General features: G+C 45.8%; 1 protein-coding gene across 1 annotated transcript in view; it reads left to right on the top strand.

The window, feature by feature from the left end:
- LOC121001299 (cytochrome P450 2C29-like) overlaps nt 1-27554 on the top strand; it is an 83900-nt gene that overhangs the window by 37538 nt on the left and 18808 nt on the right. Inside the window, exon 8 of the mRNA XM_040432297.1 lies at nt 10627-10814. Coding sequence (XP_040288231.1) covers nt 10627-10814 — 188 coding nt within the window. The remainder of the gene's footprint in view (nt 1-10626; nt 10815-27554) is intronic.

The following is a 27554-nucleotide window of genomic DNA, read 5'->3' as shown; positions in this document are numbered from 1 at the left end:
ATTCAGTGGTTGCCATGTAACAGGCGACGCTTGCAAGCAGGTCCTTACCTCACTTCCGGTTAGCCCGCACCATGTGATGCCAACTTCCGGTCCGGTGGAACGCACGCGAGCGGCGTGCGTTCCACAGGTAATCACAGATGCTGTGACCGCTATGGACAGGTGAGTTGGGTAATCAGGGGGGCGTACACCCACTAGGAAGTAGGGTAATATAAGGAGGTGAGCAATAACCACAAATTGCTCACCCAAATCGCCACTATTTGAGGTGAGACACAGCACTTGCATGGGACACTTCTCATGCTAAGGCTCGGATACGATTCATTATATATCCGGATTGAAAGTAGGAGGCTAAAACGATCTTCTTTCAGTAAGTAACCTGAGTTAGAACCCAATTTATCAACATTGGACACTCAGTTTTATATGTGACCTATATTTAGTGTGTGTTTGTTAATTTGTTTCTAGTTATCCCTGAATACTTCTGTGAAGTCCCCTGATGAGGTCTGGAGTCTAGGACCGAAACATGGCATGTAGGGCTTTGTAATTAGGGCTAAGTATAGCACAAGGCCCATACTGAGGGACAGGATCGGTATGGGGTCGCCACTGTCGGGGCGGGTGCTCCATGTGTGCTAGGCAGTTGCTCAAACAGCCCCCCACCTCTATATAGGTAGGAAAGACATAACAGGGTTGTATAGGAGTGCCATATTGCCTATAGACATTAGCACCTTGGTCACACAGGTTCCGGTTGTCCATCTATCACCTGAACCATCCTCCACAGGCCGTGGAACCCACCAAACGTGGTAAGATCCACCCTTTATTTACCTTTATGCTATAGTGGAGGTGTATGTTTTTGATGTTGTATTTATTTTAAATGATCTAGTAAATGTTATGTTTTATATTCCTATTCACAATACAATTCAGCTTTATTTGGGTGTGAATATATACCGCAAACGCATTTTCAAATTGTGTGTTGGTATAACCAATATTGTGTCATCTGAATGGGCATTGGCCTCATTGGATGCAGCCAAGGCCTTTGATTCCATAGAATGGGCCTTCTTGTTTCAGTGCCTAAAGTGATATGGTTTTCGTCCACAATTTCTCAAATGGATCACTCTTCTATATAGCAACCCGGTGAGCAGATAAATGGGGAGCTCTCAGAAACATTTCAGCTTCACAGAGGCACTAGACAGGGATGCCCGCGGTCACCACTCCTGTTTGCTCTGGCAATTGAGACTTTGGCAATCAGGGGGAGAAGCAGCAATAATTTAACTGGGGTGAAATTGGGAGAGAAAGAGATGTGTATTGGATTATATGCAGATGACACAATCCTATATTTATGAGCACCTAGCACATCTCTTAAGGGTGCAATAGAACTGATAAATGAATGTGGGGAGTGTTAGGAAATCTCAACATCCCACTTGGTACCCCTGGCACCAAACTTCTAGTATCGGCTTGGTTTGAGTCTTGTTCTAACGTCAGGAGAGCACTTCACTCAGTAGGGAATAAAAGACACAACAATGATGTACTGAATGAACACTCTGAAGTTTATTTTTAATGCACATAGGTTATATAGAGGGGGTTTTACCCCCTTTATTAGCATATCAACGTAAGTTGTTTATTCAACCTATCATATTAACACTGTTAAACAAAACAAGCAATGCAACAGCTCACTGCAAACCAAATAAAGTACAAAATTGCATCATAATTGCAAATGCTATACTAATAAGTTAGAGATACTTAGCAAATCGTTTTGTACAAAATTATTTGAGCCCGTCTGCCGCACGTCAAGGCGATCTCTAGTTAGACGGGTTCCTAACACAAAATTTTACCTGTTATGTGCCATGACGGCTACCATATAATTCAGAAAGTGCAGGTTCCACATGCATGCTGGATCCGCCTGAATTTCTGTCACTCCTGTGGAATAGAGGGAGACTTACAAGCAACTTTTTTTTTTATTATTATTTTAGTTTTGTTAAGTACCTGTATCAATTTGGTGACATATTCATCCCTTATTAAATCAAGGTCTCATTCCTGCACTATTATTGGGCCCAGGGGGTGGGGAAAGGCCTTCCCATGAGTATCTCAATGCTGTTATATCCTACCCCTCTTTGCAGACTAATCCTGTTTTAGGATTTTTCTGCAATACTGGATAACACCAGTCTTGCTGTTCCAGTTCAGTGGCATACCTTTGAAGATCACTAAGCATTTGCGACATCTCAGGGGTTGGAGGTGGCATCTCCCAATGGTTACACGGACCTGTGGGGTTGCATTTGGCCACTCGTTTCGCCACCTTATCTGCCAGCGCATTGCCCTGTGAGACATGATCCTTACCATCTGCTGCCATGAATCCTCTCCTCTGCCAAATCATACCATGGTCCCACACTACCCCATGTGCATGCCCACTATCAGTATAGATGGTGACAGGTCTGCCAGCATGTAGAATACATGCTTTAGTGAGTGCAATGAGCTCAGCTGCCTGCTGTGTTAAGTGAATGCCCTTGAGTATGCCTACAGCATCATGTGTAGTGTGCAAAAATGGTGTAACGTCACATTGTAAAAGGAGTTGCCAACTCTACCATCATAGCACAGGCTGCAAGAGAACACAGACATGCCGGCATCCCTTGAACAGGGGTGGACATTACCTTTGAGAAAAATACACAAGGACGCAACTTGCCTCCGTGTTCTTCTGTCAGTACACCCGCCATGGTTTTACAATTTTGGCGTGCAAATATGTGGAAGGGCATATTATAGTCAGGGAGGCCCAGCCCTGGACTCGACATGAGCGAACATTTCCGATAATCAAATGCTTTGTACATTTCAGAAGACCATTTAATCAAATCTGGATTTTCTTCCAGAGTGGCTTGCCTCAAAACATTGTCTTAATAGGAGCAATCAGGAATCCATTGTCTACAGTAGTTTATCATCCCAAGGAAAGATAACATTTCTTTCTTGGTGTGCGGGGTGACCAGGCCCGCAATAGACTGGACTCTTTCTGTGCTGATTCTCCTTTCACCTTTTGTGAGGACAAAGCCCAAGTATTTAACCTGCATTTTACACCATTGCATTTTCTTAAGTGCCACTTTGTGACCACATCCTGACAACCATTGTAACACTGATAAACCATCCTGAATGCTGGCCTCCGCTGACATGCTACACAGTAACAAATCATCGACATATTGCAGCAGCACAGAACCTTGGGGGGGGGGGTATCATGGTTCTAAGTGGCTTGGAGGACTATGCTGTACACTACAGGTGAATCAGCATATCACTGGGGCATTCTGCACCAGGTCAGTTGATGTCTGTCAAAAAAAAATTCAAAAAGTAGTCTGGTCTTCTTGTCAACTGGGATAAAAAAGAATGCATTTTTCAGATCTATCACACTGAACCAAACAGCGTCTGCTGGAATGGCAGATAGTAATTGAGTGATGTCAGGTACAATAGGGGCTTTAGGCACAATGATGTTGTTAATGGCCCTTAAATCCTGTACAAAGCGGGTAGTACCATCTGCCTTTGTCACTGGATTCACAGGCGTGCTGTAGGGTGAAATCACCTCTTCCAGGATTCCCTTTTGTAGGAATTCTTTTATCATTGGCCTAAGTCCATCGAGTTTCTCTTTTGACAGCGGGTATTGTTTCTGGAACACTGAAATGACACCTGGTTTCACAGTAGCTTTGTATGGTGTGCAATCTATGAATCCTGTGTAATATTCATTTGAAGACCATAATGCAGGGTTAATGTCGTTAAGTTCTGGGTGGTTCTGTATGTTTGCAAGAATCAGTGGCACTGGTGTAGAGATTGGAATGAGGTCTGAGTGTACTCTTATGCCCTGATTTTGGGCTGACACTTGTAAGTCAAGCTTAATGAACAAATCTTTACTTAACACACTTGAGGTTTCACTGCTATCTACCATGAATCCTACTCTCAGTCATCTAAGTCCACCCCTTTTAGTCGGACGCTGTGGTCCTCCTTTTGTCCGTCAGTAGTGTCCCAGCTATCCATAAGAACAGAGCTCTGATGTTAAGCACAACACTTAACATGTAACACGTAACTTCAAACATTGAAACGAACAGATCTGACAATACAGACATGAACACACAAAGAGCCCATAAAAAAACTTCTCATTAACTTAAATTTAAAAAAAATGTACAGCTTGATCAACACTGTTGGCACCAATAAAAACCAAAAAACTTCCAAGAAAAATAAAATTCTTAATGCGCATATTATATGAAAACAAATATTGTACTTCATACACATTCACATTTCCATGTACTCATTTTCACAAACAGCTCATAACCTCGCCCTACATAAAAACTGAATTGCATTCACAGCTTTGCTAAAAACATCCATCAGTCTTCACATATTTTCAACTCCACTACAACTCAAAGCCACACACATTCCACTGAATCATTTGTCTTCCAACCCAGTCACACAATTTTCTTTGTTTCATCCCAAAACTTGCAGCACAAACACAGCTTTCCTGAAAACAGATAGCCACACCACACCCAGAATTGCTGATGTTCTATGTCGCCGTTCTGCTGTGTTTTCCAATGTCTTCTGGTCTTCACTCTGTGATTAATCAACTCTTATAAGAAGACAATATACATGTTATAATCATACAGTAATTTTGTTAAACCCAAATCCTCTTATATGCCAGGTGGTCTTAGTTAATGTTGTACATATATAATAATTTTTGTTAAAAGCTGGATTCTCACATTACACTGCTTGGGAAAGAAAATTATTGAACAATTCTTTGTCTTCTATAATAATATTACACATATAACATCACTTACTCTGCAGGATTCCCTCCCCCCTTTTATCATGTAATCCATATCCCAGGACGGGTCATGGTCAAAATGTGGCCATGCTTCTTTGTCTCCCAGACAAAGACCCTTTATCATGTCCATGTGGTACGGGCTATTATCGCCGTCCCTGGAAAAGGGCTAGCAGCTTGCATGAACTCAGTCCATCCAGCTAAGTTATCCACCCATGGGTTAACTAGAAAGTAATTTGTGGGCCTACACCGTGCAACATAAACTTTGCATGTTTCTCCGGTGTCAGGTTTGGGGTAATATGTTTTAGACCCTTGTGCCCCCATTCCTTCTGATATTTTAATAATGCTACTTTACTAGGACTGGCTGTACTGAACCATTAAGGCTCCGACAAATTAATCCTGTCAACTAGGCAAAGGACTCAGGTCTGATCACAAAATATCAGAGATTTTCATGAAACATATAATTTTCAGACCTCCACAACACAGTAAAACAACAATGCAATGTTCTTAAAACTCTATGCAAATAGTGAACTTCAGTCCGTACACTAACCACCCGGACATTAGTATCCTTATCTCAACTCTAATATTGTTATACTTTAAAACAACTTTAAAAGAGTCAAACCAAGCTTCATCCTTGTCTCCCTGAGACAATATTATCTAGTGCACACTATATTTTCTCTGAGTGATCCTCACGGCGGACTCCCAGAGTCCCCGGGTCACTCCCCCAGACTCCCGGAGTCTGTTCCCTGTATCCCTGATACAGTAATTATGCTAGAAGTTGTAGGTTCTACTTACTAGATCGAGACGTGGCCCTCGGATTGGCCAGAGGACAATAACAGATGTCTTTTCTCACCGGACCCGAGGATGACCTTCTCGATCCCGGACACGAGCCCCCAAACTGTTAGGAAATCTCAACATCCCACTTGGTACCCCTGGCACCAAACTTCTAGTATCGACTTGGTATGAGTCTTGTTTTGACATCAGTAGGGAATGAAAAACACAACAATGATGTACTGAATGAACACTCTGAAGTTTATTTTTACACCCTTTATTAGCATATCAACGTAACTTGTTTATTCAACCTATCATATTAACACGTTCTATTCTACAGACAGTAAAAAAGAAACAAAAACGGAACTTCCATATTAGGAATATTGTCCGGGAGTAGTGCCAAAGAGATAAGAATCAGAGTTAGTTTTTAACAGAGAAATAAAACTTTAACAGAAAGCAGAATTAGTTTTAACATATAAACACATGGATTCCTTTCAGGGAGTTTTCAGGCTTTAGAATTAACTGGGGGAAATCAGTGTACAGTCGTGGCCAAAAGTTTTGAGAATTACATAAATATTGGAAATTGGAAAAGTTGCTGCTTAAGTTTTTATAATAGCAATTTGCATATAATCCAGAATGTTATGAAGAGTGATCAGATGAATTGCATAGTCCTTCTTTGCCATGAAAATTAACTTAATCCCAAAAAAAACTTTCCACTGCATCTCATTGCTGTCATTAAAGGACCTGCTGAGATCATTTCAGTAATCGTTTTGTTAACTCAGGTGAGAATGTTGACGAGCACAAGGCTGGAGATCATTATGTCAGGCTGATTGGGTTAAAATGGCAGACTTGACATGTTAAAAGGAGGGTGATGCTTGAAATCATTGTTCTTCCATTGTTAACCATGGTGACCTGCAAAGAAACGTGTGCAGCCATCATTGCGTTGCATAAAAATGGCTTCACAGGCAAGGATATTGTGGCTACTAAGATTGCACCTCAATCAACGATTTATAGGATCATCAAGAACTTTAAGGAAAGAGGTTCAATTCTTGTTAAGAAGGCTTCAGGGCGTCCAAGAAAGTCCAGCAAGCGCCAGGATCGTCTCCTAAAGAGGATTCAGCTGCGGGATCGGAGTGCCACCAGTGCAGAGCTTGCTCAGGAATGGCAGCAGGCAGGTGTGAGCGCATCTGCACGCCCAGTGAGGCGAAGACTTTTGGAAGATGGCCTGGTGTCAAGAAGGGCAGCAAAGAAGCCACTTCTCTCCAAAAAAAAACCCATCAGGGACAGATTGATCTTCTGCAGAAAGTATGGTGAATGGACTGCTGAGGACTGGGGCAAAGTCATATTCTCCGATGAAGCCTCTTTCCAATTGTTTGGGGCATCTGGAAAAAGGCTTGTCCGGAGAAGAAAAGGTGAGCGCTACCATCAGTCCTGTGTCATGCCAACAGTAAAGCATCCTGAGACCATTCATGTGTGGTGTTGCTTCTCATCCAAGGGAGTGGGCTCACTCACAATTTTGCCCAAAAACACAGCCATGAATTAAGAATGGTACTAAAACACCCTCCAACAGCAACATTTTCCAACAATCCAACAACAGTTTGGTGAAGAACAATGCATTTTCCAGCACGATGGAGCACCATAAGGCAAAAGTGATAACTAAGTGGCTCGGGGACCAAAACGTTGACATTTTGGGTCCATGGCCTGGAAACCCCCCAGATCTTAATCCCATTGAGAACTTGTGGTCAATCCTCAAGAGGCGGGTGGACAAACAAAAACCCACTAATTCTGACAAACTCCAAGAAGTGATTATGAAAGAATGGGTTGCTATAAGTCAGGAATTGGCCCAGAAGTTGATTGAGAGCATGCCCAGTCAAATTGCAGAGGTCCTGAAAAAGAAGGGCCAACACTGCAAATACTGACTCTTTGCATAAATGTCATGTTATTGTCGATAAAAGCCTTTGAAACGTATGAAGTGCGTGTAATTATATTTCACTACATCACAGAAACAACTGAAACAAAGATCTAAAAGCAGTTTAGCAGCAAACTTTGTGAAAACGAGTATTTGTGTCATTCTCAAAACTTTTGGCCACGACTGTATATGCCTCTGGGCAGATCAAGCTGGACAGGCCCATCTCATGTGGAGATCCAAAGGGTTTCAAATATCTTGGGGTAATTATCACAAAAAAATACTCCCAGGCCCTGTCGCTCAATATTCATCCCTTAGTTGGCCATATACGGAATAAACTACAAAATTGAAAGACCTTACCCATTTCAATAGCAGGCCGCATTAATGTGATCAAAATGATCATACTTCCCAAAACCCTATACACACTTCGAAATACACATACCCAAGGCAGTATTCCAGGAAATAGATTCACTATCTAGGACTTTTATATCGGGAAGATCTAGAGCTAAATTACATTTAACGCCCTAAAGTAGAAGGGTGTGCCGCACCTGAGGGGTTAATTGTGCATATCATAGCCCCCTGTAAGAGATCAGGTGCTGCCAGGCAGCAGGGGGAAGACCCCCCTCCCTCCTTAGTTTTAAATTCATTGGTGGCCAGTGCAGCCCCCCCTCCCCTGAATTAAATTCATTGGTGGCCAGTGCGGCCCCCCCTCCCTCCCTCCCCTGTATTAAATTAATTGGTGGCCATTGCGGCCTCCCCTCTCCCCCCCTCCTAATTAAAATCCCCCCCCATCATTGGTGGCAGCAGAGAGTTCCGATCGGAGTCCCAGTTTAATCGCTGGGGCTCCGATCGGTAACCATGGCAACCAGGACGCTACTGCAGTCCTTGCTGCCATGGTTACTTAGCAATTTTAGAAGCATTATACTTACCTGCCCTGTCTGTGGCCGGCCGGGCGCTCCGTCTACTGCAGTAGCGTCCTGGTTGCCATGGTTACCGATCGGAGCCCCAGCGATTAAACTGGGACTCCGATCGGAACTCTCCGCTGCCATCAATGAATTTAATACAGGGGAGGGAGGGGAGGCCACCAATGAATCTAATACAGGGGAGGGAGGGAGGGGGGCCGCACTGAATTTTAAACTGGGGAAGGAGGGGGGTCTGCCCCCTGCTGCCTGGCAGCACCTGATCTCTTACAGGGGGCTATGATACGCACAATTAACCCCTCAGGTGCGGCACCTGAGGGGTTAATTGTGCGGATCACAGCCCCCTGTAAGAGATCGGATGCTGCCAGGCAGCAGTGGACAGTCATGTACACAGTTCTTAGTATATTCTAACTTGAAGCGTCCCCATCACAATGGGAACGCCTCTGTGTTAGAATATACTGTCGGATCTGAGTTTTCACGATGTGAAAACTCAGATCTGAAAAAGCTTTTATGCAGACGGATCTGCGGATCCGTCTGTGCGAAAGTAGCCTATGGACACGGATCACGGACGACAATCTTGTGTGCCTCCGTGTTTTTTCACGGACCCATTGACTTGAATGGGTCTGCGAACCGTTGTCCGTCAAAAAAATAGGACAGGTCCTATTTTTTTGACGGACAGGAAACACGGATCACGGACGCGGATGACAAACGGTGCATTTTCCGAGTTTTCAACGGACCCATTGAAAGTCAATGGGTCCGCAGAAAATCACGGAACAACGGACACAGATGCACACAACGGTCATGTGCATGAGGCCTTACATAGCACCTAATGAATGGACCTGGATATAGAAGGCATATAGAAGGCATGCTGGTATCATAGACAGAAGCAGGTTGTAGGAATAGTAGTGCCCGCTCTGGGTTACTACACAATTATTTTGGTGTAGCAAAATAAAAACAGGCAAAGCCCTATTCAAAATGAACTTCCATGTCACTCTCTCTGACTGCATTTGATGCCATTTTGCCTACTATCACAAGGCTAATCACCACAATATATAAGCAAACAGAGATTCCGGACCAGACCCCTTCGCTGTTAGAAACCCTAGACTCATTAATACAGTCACTCACACTCTGACTCTGATCCTTGAAGCTCCAGGCTCCGGATAAGCACTGGAATATATTTGGTCATCTGCCTTAGGGTACTTTCACACTAGAGTTTAAGTTTTTCGGTATTGAGATCCGTCATAGGGGCTCAATACCGTAAAAAAAGGCTTCAGTTTTGTCCCCATTCATTGTCAATGGGGACAAAACTAAACTGAACAGAACGGAATGCTCCAAAATGCATACCGTTCCGTTTAGGCCTCATGCACACGACCATTGTTTTATTCTGTGTCTGTTGTTCCGTTTTTCGTGATTTTCTGCGGACCCATTGACTTTCAATGGGTCAGTTGAAAACTCGGCTTGTCATCTGCGTCCGTGATCCGTGGTTCCAGTCCATCAAAAAAATATAACCTGTCCTATTTTTTTCACGGAAACGAGTTGCGGACCCATTCAAGTCAATGGCACCGTGAAAAATGTGGAGGCACACAAGATTGTCATCCGCGTCCGTTTTTTTCCTATCATTTGCATGGCAAACTTGACTTAGACTTTTTTGACTTTACTTCATGTCTGGTGATCCTCCAAAAATAAAGGAAGACACACGGAAACAAAAACGGAAACGGATCACGGAACAACGGAACCCCATTTTGCGGAACGGAACACAACAACGGTCGTGTGCATGAGGCCTTAGTTGCATTCCCAGACCGGAGAGAAAACCGCAACATGCTGCGGTTTGCTTTCCGTCCTGGTATATGGAGCAAGATGCATTGGGGGTCATGCCAGATCCAAGTCAATGGGGACGGATCCCTTTTCTCTGTCACAATCTGACACAATAGAAAACGGATCCGTCCCCCATTGACTTTCAATGGAGTTAATGACGGATCCATCTTGGCAAAATTAAGATAATACAACCGGATCCGTTCATAACAGATGGAGATGGCTGTATTATCAGTAACGGAAGAGTTTTTGCTGAAACCTTCCGGATCCAGCAAAAACGCTAGTGTGAAAGTAGCCTTACTATATCTTTGCAGGTATCACTGAATATATTAGTTTTGTAACAATTTAAGGTAAAAAATCACCCCTCTCTCCCGAGAAACAGTGTCCTCATTATAATCCACTATTGTTCTAACCTGACTACTCACCTGGCTGATCTGATCTCTTTCTCACAGCTAAAGTTCAGCAGGAGATAGACGAGGTAACCAAGTCTTCGCGTCTCCCCGAGATCATGGACAAGCCCCAGCTATCGTATACAAATGCTGTCATCCATGAAATCCAGAGAGTTCTTGACCTGGCTCCAACTGCACTTTTCCATGCCATCACTGAAGACATCAAGTTCCGAGGTTACATCATCCCAAAGGTACAGACTAGTATTTTCTACATTACCAAGAATCGAATATAATGTGGATTTGACTCCAAGCATATTGATGACCTATCATCAGGTTTGAGATCTCATCGCTGCTTGCCAAGCACATCACCATCCATTTAATAATGGCTGTGCTTGGTATCACAGCTCATCTCTACTTGAATAGGGCTGAGATGCACCTAGGCTATGTGAGCAATGAATATGAAGTCACTGACCTACGAAGTGGCCTAAACACTTGCCAAGTGCCTCGGCCTGTTCATACTGCTGACCAGTAGTCATCTCATATCGATGATCTATCACTGTAGTTTATCCTCTGTACATTAAACATGACCTCAGCGCAAATGTCTCTTTTCTCCTTGAATCCAGGCATACATAGAGCAGTTGTCTTCACTGAGTCACTATACCAATGTCTCATCTACTAAAAGTATAATATAGTGTAGATAAGAATAGGTGAACTTTTAATTATGCAACAGAATAGGGTTTTTTTGTTATGTATTTATAAGAAAAAATATTGTAATAAATAAAACTTGGTCCACAAACCCCCCCCCCCCCCCCCCCACCTGATATGGCTTAGGGTACCCTCATCTGAACAGAAAAGTAAAAAAGTTATGGTTCTGGGAATTAGTGGTTAAAAGGGACTATTTGTATGACAGAAAGTGGTGGCTTATCACAAGTTAAGGGGGTCTAATGTCCATTCCTCTCTTGTGTGTGTTCGGTTTGTTCCTTCTGTGTTCTGCACTTGCTGCTGGTGGTCCAGTACAATGCAATGCACTGTGCCTTAACCAATGGGAAACAAGACTATTGTGAGGTCCTGCTTACTACTCCTCCCTTCTGGAGATGGTGGGCGCATCAGGAGAGTGGAGGTGGGCAGGGGGGTCCCAGCTGCCGCTGCATTAAAGTGCAGTATGCACACTCGCCAACTTTCAAAAAAACATAATGATTTTAAAAGATGCATGGAATTTGGCCTGAAGAAACAGGATTTTGGACACCTTGATGTATTGATAAGTCTTGCAACTGAACGTTCTAAACCACCAGGTGACGGCCTGTTTACTGATTTGTGACCAAAGAATGTCAGGCTGCCCCTTATTAGAACCCCAATTGTAGATAATTCCTTAGTTATTGTAACTAAGAAAATTTAAATATTAGACACCAGGGGTACACACCATCTAAACTTCACGTGTTGTATCATCTGGAAAGATATGACTCCTGCGTTATAAAATCTTCAGTTACTCAGAGCCTGCCAAGCGCTGTATGGAGCCGCAGGCTCTGAGTGGCTGGCTGCAGTGCTCGTCTTATGAGGAGGTTGAGCGAAGTGCGCGCATGCGCACTTCGCTCAATGAGGCTGATTCTAAATGTCCGCACGGGCGCATCAGGCACAGGCCTGTGCGCACGCGCGGGATCTTTGAAAAGGAGGAGGGGGCACTGAGCGAGAGCCGGATTTCTTTACATTCAGGCGGCGCTGAAAGGATCAGGGGAGGAGCTGGGCACCAACGGCGGCGGCGGCGGGCGGCAGCTTCAGACCTTCAGAAACGCCCTGGGCACCTTATCCACAAGATTGACAGGTTAGATAAAAGGTATTTTTATCAAAACGAGACGGCGAATTTAGGTTATAACAACACCTTTGTAATCACAAGGGCGCCATGGAGAGAACAATACTTTTAAAAGGGGGGGTTAGAAAGTGGTGACAGAGTCCCTTTAAGGGGGTTAACCTGGTTATATTTGACCATTTAAATTTTTCGGAAATGTGTCAGGCGCTTCTGAATGGCCCTAGCTGTATGCCATCCTTTCCAAAGTTCTGGGGAACAATCTGATTTAAAAAATGATTATTTTGTCCATGTCTCCCTCGTGTCCCCAAACAGCTACTTTTTATCACAAGGACATTAACCCCTTCATATCAGGGGTGGGATCTATCTGTCAGCATGTATATTGGTCATATTTTTAGTACATTCGTTACTTCTCTTCTGCCGTATACTATAGAATCTACTATAAAAAATTGAGGTTATCCTATCTGATGACATTGTTGTACAAGTGAGTTTTTGAAGTTGAAGCCCCGTACAGTTCCATCCCACATGATTTAGGTATTAGGGCGGTTGAGTCATTTTTGGACACTAGCGGTACCTACCTTTGGCAACCTTATCTTTGTAGTTTGTTATCTTGTTTCTCTCATTTGTTCTTACCCAATTTTTTTTATTTATTTATAACCCCTGCTTTTTCCACCAGCTCAGGGGGACAGCAATGGGGAATCCTTATGCCACATCGTAGGCTAACCTCCTCCTGAGCTGGTGAGAGGACCAGATAGTCTTGTCCACCATTGTGACTACTTGGACTCCTCACATTATTAATTTGTTAATGGAGCTGAGTGAAGTTTTTAAAAATGCAATTCAGCAGGTTTGCCGAAGTTCGGCATGAAATTTGATTTGTTCCGAATGAATTTGTCGCGAATCGCGATAAATCAGGTATACACAGGCCACTGTGCCTAATCATATTCTTCCCACTAGGTGGCCCAATCTCAGTGTGAAGGCTTGGAAGTTTAACTACAGGGAGACTACAGCAGGGGCGTTGCTAGGTTAAAACATTTTGGGCCTGGGCCCCTGATGTTTTGTCTCAGGCCCTGAATGTCCTGCCTTCCAGATAGATACAACTATAATACAGTCCTTAGGACAGCAATACAATTGAATCTAATGCACCGGAAGAACTGAAGGACCTGTGATGACATCACAGGTCATGTGACCAGTAAACCAGGCAGTGGTTGAGAAGGACCTGCAATGATGTCACCATCATGTGACCAGTGCAGGAGAGGACGGCAGTGAAGAGGAGAAGCTGTGGTGATGTCTGCTAAATGAGGAGAGGTAAGTGAGGGGAAAGGCAGAGCAATGCTGGGAGTTGTAGTTATTTAACTGGGGCTGTATGTTAGGGCCGAAGGAGGGATGTTATTTACATGGGACTGTGTGTTGGAGGCGGCTGGAGAGGGGGTCATGTTATTTACATGGGACTGTATGTTGATGGTGGCTGTAGGAGGGAGTGATGTTATTTACATAGGACTGTATGGTGGAGGCGCTGAAGGGAGGGGAGTGATGTTATTTACATGGGACTGTATGGTAGAGAGAGGAATAGAACCACAGGGAGCACTCCAGGGGGCATTATAAATACTGGGGGCACTGTAGGGGTATTATAAATCCAGGGGACATTATAGATGTCTTATTGCTACTGGGGGCTTCTAGATCCGCCTTATTTCTACTAAGAGCACTATGGGAGCCTTATTTCTACTGTGAGGGCATTAATAATACTGGAGGGCTCTTCTACTAATGGGGCACTCTTGGGGAGCGTTATCATGGTTGGGAGCACTGTATGGGGCTGTATTACTAATGAGGGGATTCTAGAAGGGAATTACTATTGGTGGGACTATGAGGGGCACTATTACTATGGGGGGCACTGCTATTTCTTCAGGATAGTATTTGAGAGTATTGGGGGGGGGCACAGCGAGCAGCAGGATAACACTGTGGGGACTCCAGGTTGGTAGATGATGATAGAAAAGTGAGGAAGCTAAGATATCTGTGTGTCACACTCTGCAGAGACGAGGCTTCTGAGAGAAGATGTCCGGACCAAATGGAGAAGATGATGACAGAGAAGATCTACATCAGAGGAGACGTCACCTGGGGGCACTGGATGTAAGAGGTATGTGCTGCTGTATAGCAAATACAACAAAATGCGGTGTGTGGGGGGAGGGGGAAGGAGGATGCGACTTATATAATTGGGACATATTCATTGGGGCTTGGGCCCCAGATCTTTTGAGACTCTAGCCCCTGGACTACAGTGAGAGTGGAGGGAGAGCGTAGAAGACTGCTGAACTACAGACTTATGTACAAGGTGATAAGTTGTAGCTAACTGTGCAGTGCACCAATATTCAAGTAGTGGTCCCATGACAGAGGGGAGAGGGTGGCAGCAGCAGCAGCAGTGACAGTAACAGTGTGCACCAAGATTCATAGCTAATGCCTTATGTTGAACAAAAAGAAATGCATAATGCAGTAAAGCAAAAAAACCATATATGCCCCTGAAGGAGCTGTGTCCAAATGGCTCCTTAGTGGAACAAAATAAAGGAGGCAGCGTCAATAATAATAATAATGATACTAATAATAATATAATAATAATCTTTACTTATATAGCGCCAACATATTTAGCAGTTTTTTACAGTTCAGGGGTTCATGTACAAACAGTCATAAATAACATAGCAACAGACAAGTGTAAAATCCTGAAGTATGTCACTAAACTTCTGTTCCCCTGCTTCATAATGTTAGGTATATGCATATTGTCATCTGGTATAAGTTTGCATCACTCTCTCCATAATGTGCATTTTCCAGGCCTGTTGTATTGTATATTTGCTGTAATTCTCAATGTACACCAGCAGGTGGCAGCAATATGTAAGCAGACCATGGTTAGTTAATAGACCTAGACTGGAATAGACCATTCCAGGCTAGCTTCCCCCTATCTGAGCTAACAGTAACGGTTAGACAGATAGGTGAGCCTGGCTGCTGCATTAAGTATAGATTGGAGAAGGGAGAGTCTGGTGAGGGGGAGGCCAAATAATGGTGAGTTACAGTAATCAAGGCGGGAATGGATCAGGGCAACAATGAGAGTTTTTATTGTTTCCATAGTGAGAAAGGGGCGGATTCTAAAGATGTATTTGAGGTGCAATCGACATAAGCGGGTGAGAGATTGAATATAGAGGGTGAAGGAAATATCAGTGTCAAAAATAACACGTAGTCAGTGAGCATGCTGCCTAGGTGTGATGATGGACCCACACACTGAGAAAGAGATATCAGGTTTAGGTAGGTTAGTAGATGGAGAGAACACAAGAAGTTCACTTGTTGAAAGATTCAGTTTCAGATAGAGGGAGGACATGATGTTCGAGACCACGGACAGAAAGTTACTGGAGGACATGATATTAAAGACAGCAGACAGACAGTCACTGGTGTCCTGTATTACAGCAGGGGTGATGTCGGGGATGAAATGTATAGTTGTGTGTCATTAGTATAGAGATGGTTCTGGAGACCAAATCTGCTGATAGTCTGCCCAATTGGGTCTGTGTAAAGGGAAAAGTGGAGAGGGCCTAAGACTGAACCTCGAGGAACCCCCCACAGCAAGAGGGAGAAGGAGAAGAGGCCAGCGAATGATACTCTAAAAGAGGAGTCGGAGAGATAAGAAGAAAACCAGGAGAGAGCAGTGTACTTTAGGCAGATATTTTGGAGTGTCAAATGCTGCAGAGAGTTCAAGGAGAATAAACAGAGAGTAGTCATCTTTGCATTTTGCAGTCAGGAGGTCATTTGTAACTTTGGTAAGAGCAGTTTCTGTAAAATGTAGGATTTGGAAACCACATTGTAATGGATAAAGGAGAGAGTGAGCAGATAGATAGTGGATGAGGTGAGAGTAGACCAGAAGCTCCAGGAGTTTAGAGATCAAGGGGATATTGGAGACTGGCCTAAAGTTAGTTGTGCAGGACAGGTCAAGATTATTTTTTTTAAGTAATTGGAATAATGGAGTAATGAAGCCAATAAAGTAGTGGAGAAGAAATGTTCTTTTGATCCATGTTGTGGCAGTGCAAACACAAGTTTTTTAATCCCTTCTGTTAGCTGTAGATTTACTGTACGTCAGTATTACAGGTCGCTGTTACCATCAGGTCTAATTTACCACCCTGTACATAACTGTGCAGTGCACCAAGATTCAAGCAGTGGCCCCATGACAGAGTGGGGAGGGTGGCAGAAGCAGCAGTAAAAGTAACACTGACAGTAGTGGCACCATAACAGAGTGGGATGGTGGTAGCAGTGCCAGTAAGGCTGTGTTCACAACACAGTTTATTTTTCTGTTCTTCTGATCCATCAGAAGAACAGAAATATAAAAGGAAAAAAAATGATCCTGTATTTTGAGCATCTGTAAAGCCACTTTCACACGGTCAGTATTTTGCATCAGTATTTGATCAGTACAAGCCAAACCCAGCAGTGGAACCTCAAGAGATAATATACACTGCTCAAAAAAATAAAAGGAACACTTCAACAACACAATGTAACTCCAAGTCAATCACACTTCTGTGAAATCAAACTGTCCACTTAGGAAGCAACACTGAGTGACAATCAATGTCACATGCTGTTGTGCAAATGGGATAGACAACAGGTGGAAATTATAGGCAATTAGCAAGACACCCCCAATAAAGGAGTGGTTCTGCAGGTGGTGACCACAGATCACTTCTCAGTTCCTATGGTTCCTGGCTGATGTTTTGGTCACTTTTGAATGCTGGTGGTGCTTTCACTCTAGTGGTAGCATGAGACGGAGTCTACAACCCACACAAGTGGCTCAGGTAGTGCAGCTTATCCAGGATGGCACATCAATGCGAGCTGTGGCAAGAAGGTTTGCTGTGTCTGTCAGCGTAGTGTCCAGAGCATGGAGGCGCTACCAGGAGACAGGCCAGTACATCAGGAGACGTGGAGGAGGCCGTAGGAGGGCAACAACCCAGCAGCAGGACTGCTACCTCCGCCTTTGTGCAAGGAGGAAAAGGAGAAGCACTGCCAGAGCCCTGCAAAATGACCTCCAGTAGGCCACAAATGTGCATGTGTCTGCTCAAACAGTCAGAAACAGACTCCATGAGGGTGATATGAGGGCCCGACGTCCACAGGTGGGGGTTGTGCCTACAGCCCAACACCGTGCAGGACGTTTGGCATTTTCCAGAGAACACCAATATTAGCAAATTCGCCACTGGCTCCCTGTGCTCTTCACAGATGGAAGCAGGTTCACACTGAGCACGTGTGACAGACGTGACAGAGTCTTGAGACGCCATGGAGAACGTTCTGCTGCCTGCAACATCCTCCAGCATGACAGGTTTGGCATTGGGCAGTAATGGTGTGGGGTGGCATTTCTTTGGAGGGCCGCACAGGCCTCCATGTGCTCGCCAGAGGTAGCCTGACTGCCATTAGGTACCGAGATGAGATCCTCAGACCCCTTGTGAGACCATATGCTGGTGCGGTTGGCCCTGGGTTCCTCCTAATGCAAGACAATGCTAGACCTCATGTGGCTGGAGTGTGTCAGCAGTTCCTGCAAGACAAAGGCATTGATGCTATGGACTGGCCCGCCCATTCCCCAGACCTGAATCAAATTGAGCACATCTGGGACATCATGTCTCACTCTATCCACCAACCTCACGTTGCACCACAGACTGTCCAGGAGTTGGCAGATGCTTTAGTCCAGGTCTGGGAGGAGATCCCTCAGGAGACCGTCCGCCACCTCATCAGGAGCATGCACAGGCGTTGTAGGGAGGTCATACAGGCACGTGGAGGCCACACACACTACTGAGCCTCATTTTGACTTGTTTTAAGGACATTACATCAAAGTTGGATCAGCCTGTAGTGTGTTTTTCAACTTTAATTTTGAGGGTGACTCCAAATCCAGACCTCCATGGGTTGAAAAATTAGATTTCCATTTTTTTATTTTTGTGTGATTTTGTTGTCAGCACATTCAACTATGTAAAGAACAAAGTATTTCAGAAGAATATTTAATGAATTCAGATCTAGGATGTGTTATTTTTGTGTTTCCTTAATAATGGACATATTTGCATCTCTTCTGTGTTTTGCACCGACTCCTGGTTTTGGCCTACAAATACTTATCAAATAGTCGTCCAAAACACTGACCAAATACTGACCATGTGAAAATAGTTCTTACGAAAGCTCAAAATACAGGATATTTTTTTTTTCTGTTCTTCTGTTGGATCAGTGATGTGAACGCAGCCATACAGTGACGACAGTGGCCTCATGACAGAGTGGGGACAGGGAGGAGCAGCCGCAGTGGTATACAGCATGAGATGGTGGCAGAACCCAACAACAGCAGTGTGATAACAAGACCCAGTGGCATGCATATACTTGTAAAAATGTAACATGTACATTCATTGGGCCCCCTTCCGTCAGTGCTTTATGGCCAGGGGCAGGGAGGCAAAAATTGAAACGCCCCCCCCCCCCATGCCAAATTCTTGACCTAACCTCTTCCCTCCAGCCAGAGCTGTAACTTCACCAGCATGCACTTTCTATAATACCAGAGTCTTCTTATGCGGCAGAAGGGTCTTTGGGCCCTCTCAGGCTCCTGGGACCAGTAGCTACTACTACCTCTGCACTCGCTATACAGGGAGTGCAGAATTATTAGGCAAATGAGTATTTTGACCACATCATCCTCTTTATGCATGTTGTCTTACTCCAAGCTGTATAGGCTTGAAAGCCTACTACCAATTAAGCATATTAGGTGATGTGCATCTCTGTAATGAGAAGGGGTGTGGTCTAATGACATCAACACCCTATATTAGGTGTGCATAATTATTAGGCAACTTCCTTTCCTTTGGAAAAATGGGTCAAAAGAAGGACTTGACAGGCTCAGAAAAGTAAAAAATAGTGAGATATCTTGCAGAGGGATGCAGCACTCTTAAAATTGCAAAGCTTCTGAAGCGTGATCATCGAACAATCAAGCGTTTCATTCAAAATAGTCAACAGGGTCGCAAGAAGCGTGTGGAAAAACCAAGGCGCAAAATAACTGCCCATGAACTGAGAAAAGTCAAGCGTGCAGCTGCCAAGATGCCACTTGCCACCAGTTTGGCCATATTTCAGAGCTGCAACATCACTGGAGTGCCCAAAAGCACAAGGTGTGCAATACTCAGAGACATGGCCAAGGTAAGAAAGGCTGAAAGACGACCACCACTGAACAAGACACACAAGCTGAAACGTCAAGACTGGGCCAAGAAATATCTCAAGACTGATTTTTCTAAGGTTTTATGGACTGATGAAATGAGAGTGAGTCTTGATGGGCCAGATGGATGGGCCCGTGGCTGGATTGGTAAAGGGCAGAGAGCTCCAGTCCGACTCAGACGCCAGCAAGGTGGAGGTGGAGTACTGGTTTGGGCTGGTATCATCAAAGATGAGCTTGTGGGGCCTTTTCGGGTTGAGGATGGAGTCAAGCTCAACTCCCAGTCCTACTGCCAGTTTCTGGAAGACACCTTCTTCAAGCAGTGGTACAGGAAGAAGTCTGCACCCTTCAAGAAAAACATGATTTTCATGCAGGACAATGCTCCATCACACGCGTCCAAGTACTCCACAGCGTGGCTGGCAAGAAAGGGTATAAAAGAAGAAAATGTAATGACATGGCCTCCTTGTTCACCTGATCTGAACCCCATTGAGAACCTGTGGTCCATCATCAAATGTGAGATTTACAAGGAGGGAAAACAGTACACCTCTCTGAACAGTGTCTGGGAGGCTGTGGTTGCTGCTGCACGCAATGTTGATGGTGAACAGATCAAAACATTGACAGAATCCATGGATGGCAGGCTTTTGAGTGTCCTTGCAAAGAAAGGTGGCTATATTGGTCACTGATTTGTTTTTGTTTTGTTTTTGAATGTCAGAAATGTATATTTGTGAATGTTGAGATGTTATATTGGTTTCACTGGTAAAAATAAATAATTGAAATGGGTATATATTTGTTTTTTGTTAAGTTGCCTAATAATTATGAACAGTAATAGTCACCTGCACACACAGATATCCCCCTAAAATAGCTAAAACTAAAAACAAACTAAAAACTACTTCCAAAAATATTCAGCTTTGATATTAATGAGTTTTTTGGGTTCTTTGAGAACATGGTTGTTCAATAATAAAATTAATCCTCAAAAATACAACTTGCCTAATAATTCTGCACTCCCTGTAGCTATGCCCCTTTGTACATATCAGTAGGCCAAGAAGGAAAGGCAGCAGTGGCAGCAGGCGGGTGGCTTCATCAGAATGGTGGCAGCAGCACGTGGCCAGAAGTAACGGTCATTTTGCACAATATTCCGTTGTGGTAGCACACTACAGTATGATCATTAGCGGCAGAATGATCTATTCTTTTGTATCAGGCATTGATATATGGAAATCCTGGTTGATCCACGGCTAAGGCCACCTGCACACGACCGTTGTGTGCACCCGTGGCCGTTGTGCCGTTTTCCGTTTTTTTTCGCGGACCCATTGACTTTCAATGGGTCCGTGGAATAAAACCGAAAATGCACCGTTTTGCAGCCGCATCCGTGATCCGTGTTTCCTGGCCGTGAAAAAAATATGACCTGTCCTATTTTTTTCACGGCCAACGGTTCACGGACCCATTCAAGTCAATGGGTCCGTGAAAGAACATGGATGCACACAAGATTGGCATCCGTGTCCGTGATCCGTGGCCGTAGATCCGTCTGCATAAAAGCTTTTCCATAGCTGAGTTTTCACTTCGTGAAAACTCAGAACCAACAGTATATTCTAACACAGAGGCATCCCCATGGTGATGGGGACGCTTCAGGTTAGAATATACTAAAAGAACTGTGTACATGACTGCCCTCAGCGATTAAACTGGGACTCCGATCGGTACACTCCGCTGCCACCAATGATAGGGGGGAGATTTTAATTAGGAGGGGGAGGGAGGGGAGAAGGCCCACTGGCCACCACCGAGTTAACTACAGGGGAGGGAGGGGGTGGCCCACTGGCCACCAACGAGTTAACTACAGGGGAGGGAGGGGGGCCGGCCGCACTGGCCACCAATGAGTTAACTACAGGGGAGGGGGGGGGCCCACTGGCCACCAATGAGTTAACTACAGGGGAGGGGGGGGCCAGCCGCACTGGCCACCAATGAGTTAACTACAGGGGAGGGAGGGGGGGGGGCCGGCCACACTGGCCACCAATGTGTTAACTGCAGGGGGGGGGGGGGGGGCGGGGGTCTGCCCCCTGCTGCCTGGCAGCACCTGCCAGGCAGCAGGGGGCAGTCATGTACACAGTTCTTTTAGTATATTCTAACCTGAAGCGTCCCCATCACCATGGGAACGCCTCTGTGTTAGAATATACTGTCGGATTTGAGTTTCACGATGTAACTCAAATCCGACGGTATATTCTAACATAGAGGCGTTCCCATGGTGATGGGGACGCTTCAAGTTAAAATATACCATCGGATTGGAGAAAACTCTGATCCGTTGGTATATTAACTCCTGACTTCACATTGAAAGTCAATAGGGGACGGATCCGTTTGAAATTGCACCATATTGTGTCAACGTCAAACGGATCCGTCCCCATTGACTTGCATTGTAATTCAGGACGGATCCGTTTGGCTCCGCACGGCCAGGCGGACACCAAAACGACTTTTTTTTCATGTCCGTGGATCCTCCAAAAATCAAGGAAGACCCACGGACGAAAAAACGGTCACGGATCACGGAAAAACAGGACCCGTTTTTGCGGACCGCAATAAAATGCGTTCGTGTGCAGGAGGCCTAACTCATCTTTCTGAAGGTTAGTCTCTCAACATTTTTGGAGGAAAGGCGCATTCTCTTTGGGGTAACTATGTCCCCCGCAGCACTGAACACCCATTCTGATGCCACACTAATGGCTGGGCAGGTAAAGTATGCCCATGGCCAGAAGCGTACCTAGAAATCACTGGGCCCCATAGCAAAAATCTAAATTGGGCCCCCATGCCCCATTCATAGCCCCTCCCACTACCCGTGCCTGGCCAGTATACACAGCAGTGTACTGATATGTGAGGTATAAATTATAACTCGTACCTCACATATCAGTACACTGCTGTATATAATATGGGGCACATTTATGAAGACTGGCGACTAAACAGCGACTAAAGCCCTGCACTGGCAATGGATCCGCCAGAGTTATGAAGAGATGCCAGCCTTTACATAACTTCGGCGGATCCACATTTGCTTCGAAATGTAAGATAGCTTCCTTGCTGTCTTACATTTAGACCATTTTTCTATGCCTAAAACAGGCATAGAAAATAGTAATCGAGATGAACCTGTCCCCTTCTCCGCCCATGCCACGCCCACTTTTTTAGACCTGACATGAACGAGGAAAATATAGTATACGGAGTTCTGTGCAGATCCTTTACTAGATGTACAGGACCTGTGATGCTGAAGATGATGTCATCAAAGGTCCTGGCAGATGCTCCTATCTAACCTGGGAACTACACCATTCTTTGTGCAGTTCCTTTATTAAATGTACAGGACCTTCATCACAGGTCTTTTAGCTTTCTCCACTGATGGTAGGGATAAGTATATTGGAGCTGGACAATAATGAGTATAATTAGGGGATAGTGCCTTTGGTTCCCCACGGGCCCCACAGCAGCTATGTGGTCTGCCTATATTGGAGGTAGGCCACTGACCATGGCAAACTTTTCCAGTTATATCCATACTTTGCATGCCCAGTTTTGCATGCCCAGTAGTCCAGGGGATCTTAGATCACGGGTGACAGGGTGCAGTCCAAGTACCACCATCTGCTGGTTTACCTTCTGCTACATGTCCTGCTGCTGGGTGGTTTGTTCAGAAAGTGGCGGAGGGAAACAGCTCATCATAGACTGCAGACTGAAGTTGCTGCGTTTGGAGCTGGTGCTGCTCCTGCCTTTCCCCCAGTCATGGCAGTGGAGCGTGAGCGCAAAGGGTCCCCCCAGTCACAACTTCCTGAGGACAGACAATGACACTCGTAGGCAGCGACCAACTGACTACACAGCATATCTCTATAGTAGTCTATTTTTGGAGCCCTCTCAGAATGTCTAAACAATGCACCCATTTTTTACCAGAAGCGAAGGTTTAACAATATGGATGGCCAGGAGTCATCCCGCCAAATCCTGATAATGCGGCTGTCACTATGCAAAGATGATGGCATGCATCTGGAAATTTGTACAAGGGACTCGGAGGGCTTCCCTGCCTCCATCTCCACTGCATACTGCCACGGTCTGTCAGGGTCATCTGCATCGTCTTCGTCGTCACCCTCCAGCTACTCCTGCTCATCTCCAGTGCTTGGGCAGATAAACCACCTGGGCGTCTATGTCCTCCCCCTCCCCCTCTGCCAGTTCATCCTCCTCAGGGCTTAGGTGGCCATGAAATGGAGGCGTCACGTCTTTCTCAGCATCCCCTACAGGATATGAAGGAGTGGAATGACATCATTCATCCTGTAGTTCTGCCAACTGAGAAATTAAAGGGGTTGTCCGGGTTCAGAGCTGAACTCAGACATATCCCCATTTTCACCCCTCTGGCCCCCTGACATGAGCATCAGAGTTTTTTTTGTTTACATTGGCAAACTGTTAGGTTGAGGCTTCTGCCCAGCATTGTTCCCAGTGACATTACCGGCACTAATGGGCAGGTTTCAGCTCTGCCCTAGCCTGTAAAAAGGAAGCCTCCGCCTAGATTTCTCTGTGGAAACACCACCAGATCTCCAGAAAATGCCTTTGCCCTGCACGATTCAGTGCAGGGCAAATGAGAGCATCAGAGCATGAAGGGAGGCTGAGTAGGGGAAAAAAGGGATATGTCCGGATTCAGCTCTGAACCTGGACAACCCCTTTAAGTGGTCTCCTCAAAGGGCCTGAACAAATGGCACATGTCATGCATGAGATGCCACTGGCTTAGATGGAAATTACACCAGGGATTAAACCTGTCCGTCTGCTACATTAGGAAATCATTGACCGTCTTCCTCTGCTCGTACAGACGGTCTAACATATGGAGTACATATGGAGTTCCAGTGGGTGGAAATATCGCATGTCAGGCGATGTTGGCGAAGAGAATTTTGCCTTTGTAGCTCAAGGAAGGGGTGTTTTGCCCGGTAAGAGTGGCTGAAGTTCATGCACAGTTTCCTGGACATTTTTAACAGCTCTTGCAGTTCAGTGGAAGACTTGAGGAACCAAGTGACAATGAGATTGAAGACAAGTGCCAATCAGGGTGCATGGATAAGTCCTCCCTGATGCATCACAGACAAAATGTTCTTCCTGTTATCAGTATCTATGGTTCCTATCAGGGCCGTTTCTAGGGGCGGGCGGGACGGGCGGCCGCCCGGGGCGCTGTCAGAAGGGGGGCGCCGGCAGGGGCGCCCTGTGTGGTGTAAAAAAATAAAAAATGGTTATATATAATTGCCGGCCGGCGGCGCCCGTCATGCTGCGCCTCCTGAGCGGCTAAGCGCTTGCCGCTCCTCTAAAAAATCTCCTGCCTGCTGTCTCTGCTCTGTGCTCATGTTAATGTACCGTGGCCGAGCCCCGGTCGGTCCGCGGTACTGGAGCTTCTGTTTCCTGTACCCGGCCGGACTGACAGGAAGTGCTCACTTAGTGTGCACTTCCTTTCAGTCCGGCCGGGTACAGGAAACAAATGCTCCTGTACCGCGGACCGACCAGAGCTCGGCCACGCTACACTAGAGGTGACAATAGAATGGAAATTAGTGACAGGGGGGAGAATGGAAATTAGTGACGGGGGGGGGGGGGGGGGGGGAGAATGGAAATTAGTGACAGGGGGGGGGGGGAGAATGGAAATTAGTGACAGGGGGGGGGGGGAGAATGGAAATTGGAAATTAGTGACAGGGGGGGGGGGGAGAATGGAAATTAGTGACAGGGGGGGGGGGGAGAATGGAAATTAGTGACAGGGGGGGGGGAGAATGGAAATTAGTGACAGGGGGGGGGGAGAATGGAAATTAGTGACAGGGGGGGGGAGAATGGAAATTAGTGACAGGGGGGGGGAGAATGGAAATTAGTGACGGGGGGAATGGAAATGAGTGACAAGGGGGGGGGAGGAATGGAAATGAATGACAAGGGGGGGGGGAATGGAAATGAATGACAAGGGGGGGGGGTGGAAATGAGTGACAAGGGGGGGATGGAAATGAATGACAAGGGGGGGGAATGGAAATGAATGACAAGGGGGGGGGGTGGAAATGAGTGACAAGGGGGGGGATGGAAATGAATGACAAGGGGGGGGAATGGAAATGAATGACAAGGGGGGGGGGATGGAAATGAGTGACAAGGGGGGGGGAATGGAAATGAATGACAAGGGGGGGGATGGAAATGAATGACAAGGGGGGGGATGGAAATGAGTGACAAGGGGGGGGAATGGAAATGAATGACAAGGGGGGGGGAATGGAAATGAGTGACAAGGGGGGGGATGGAAATGAGTGACAAGGGGGGGGGGGGGAATGGAAATGAGTGACTAGGGGGGGAAAATGTTAATGAGTGACAAGGGGGGGGGTAGAAGAGAGTGACAAGGGGGGGGATGGAAATGAATGACAAGGGGGGGGATGGAAATGAGTGACAAGGGGGGGGAATGGAAATGAATGACAAGGGGGGGAAAATGTTAATGAGTGACAAGGGGGGGGGGGGGGGTAGAAGAGAGTGACAAGGGAGTCCCCAGAGCCAGACTGCAGCCAGAGACCAGATCATCTTATTGTCCTGGTGGTAAGTAGACAATGCAATATGTTTATTATGTAATTGTTTAGTTATTAAATTAAATTTACCTCACATTTAGGGTCCATTCACACGTCCGTATGTGTTTTGCGGATCCACAAAACACGGACAGCGGCAATGTGCGTTCCGCATTTTGCGGACTGCTCATTGCCAGCACTAAGAGAATATGCCTATTCTTGTCCGCTATTGTGGACAAGAATAGGACATGTTCTATTTTTTTCAGGATCGGAATTGCGGCCCCATAGAAATGTATGAGTCCGCAATTCCATTCCGCAAAAAGACAGCTACAAGAAGCTGGATTAACCGTAAGGGAAGCATAGCAGTTATTTTAATTTAAAAGCTGAGAAAGGGGTGGAACATATGTGATGTCTGATAAGGGGGGGGGCGGCAATTTTTATCTTGCCTAGGGCGGCAAAAATCCTCGCACCGGCCCTGCCTCCCTCTGACATCTCGCCTGACCTGCGCCCGAGTGCCGAGTCCTCTCACTCTTCAGACAGTGCGGGCGGCACTTACTGACGTCACGCGCCTGCTCCTCCCACTAGGCGGCGCAGGCGTGTGACATACAGTGAGTGAGTGAGCGCCGCACTGCCTGCCTGTTACCGCCCGCCCTGAGCCCCTGAGCAGTGCTGATGCCTGCTGTGAGGCGAGTGATGGTCTGGGGGGGCATTAATTACAATGGGGGGGGGGGGCATTAATTACAATGGGGGGGCATTAATTACAATGGGGGGGACATTAATTGCAATGGGGGGGGAGCACTGTGGGAGACATGAAAATGGGGGCCACTGTCACTGTGGGGGACATTAAGTTTAATAAGGATCAGTATGGACATTATTTAGAATGGAGGCTGCTGTTGGTGTCATTACTCATTATAACTGTATAATGTCAGGCCTAGTCCTGAGCTGAGTTATATCACCCTGCCCATGCCCTGTATAATAATGTACCCATCCCTGATACCCCTTAGTTATATTACCCGGCTGGGGTAATATAACTAAGGGGTATCAGGGTACATTATTATACAGGGCAGGGTAATATAACTCAGGACTAGGCCTATCAGACATTATACAGTTATAATGACACCCACAGCAGCCTCCATTCTAAATAATGTCCATAGTGATCCTTATTAAAAATAATGTCCCCCCACAGGCAGGCAGTGCGGGCGGCGGCGCTCACTCACTGTACGTCACGCGCCACGTGACGTACAGTAAGTGCGGTGAGCACCGCCGCCCGCACTGCCTGCCTGTTACCGCCCGCCCGGAGCAGTGCTGAGAAAGAAGCCTGCTGTGAGTGAGAGCCTGAGTCTGTGGGTCACTGTGACCGTCCGTGCAATGTGGTTCCACATTTTTTACAATGGGGAGACACTTATTTCATCGAGCAGTTTTGAGGGGGGGGGGGGGGGTTTTTTTGACACTCGCCCTGAGAGAAATTTTACCTAGAAACTGCACTGGTTCCTATCTCCAGTTGGCAAGGAGACAGCCAGTGTTCAATTTCTTTATT

Source organism: Bufo bufo, chromosome 5 (genome assembly GCF_905171765.1).
Source record: "Bufo bufo chromosome 5, aBufBuf1.1, whole genome shotgun sequence".
NCBI classification, from domain to species: domain Eukaryota; kingdom Metazoa; phylum Chordata; class Amphibia; order Anura; family Bufonidae; genus Bufo; species Bufo bufo.
Note: the sequence above shows the minus strand (reverse complement) of the source record. Positions and strands in the feature narration are given on the sequence as shown.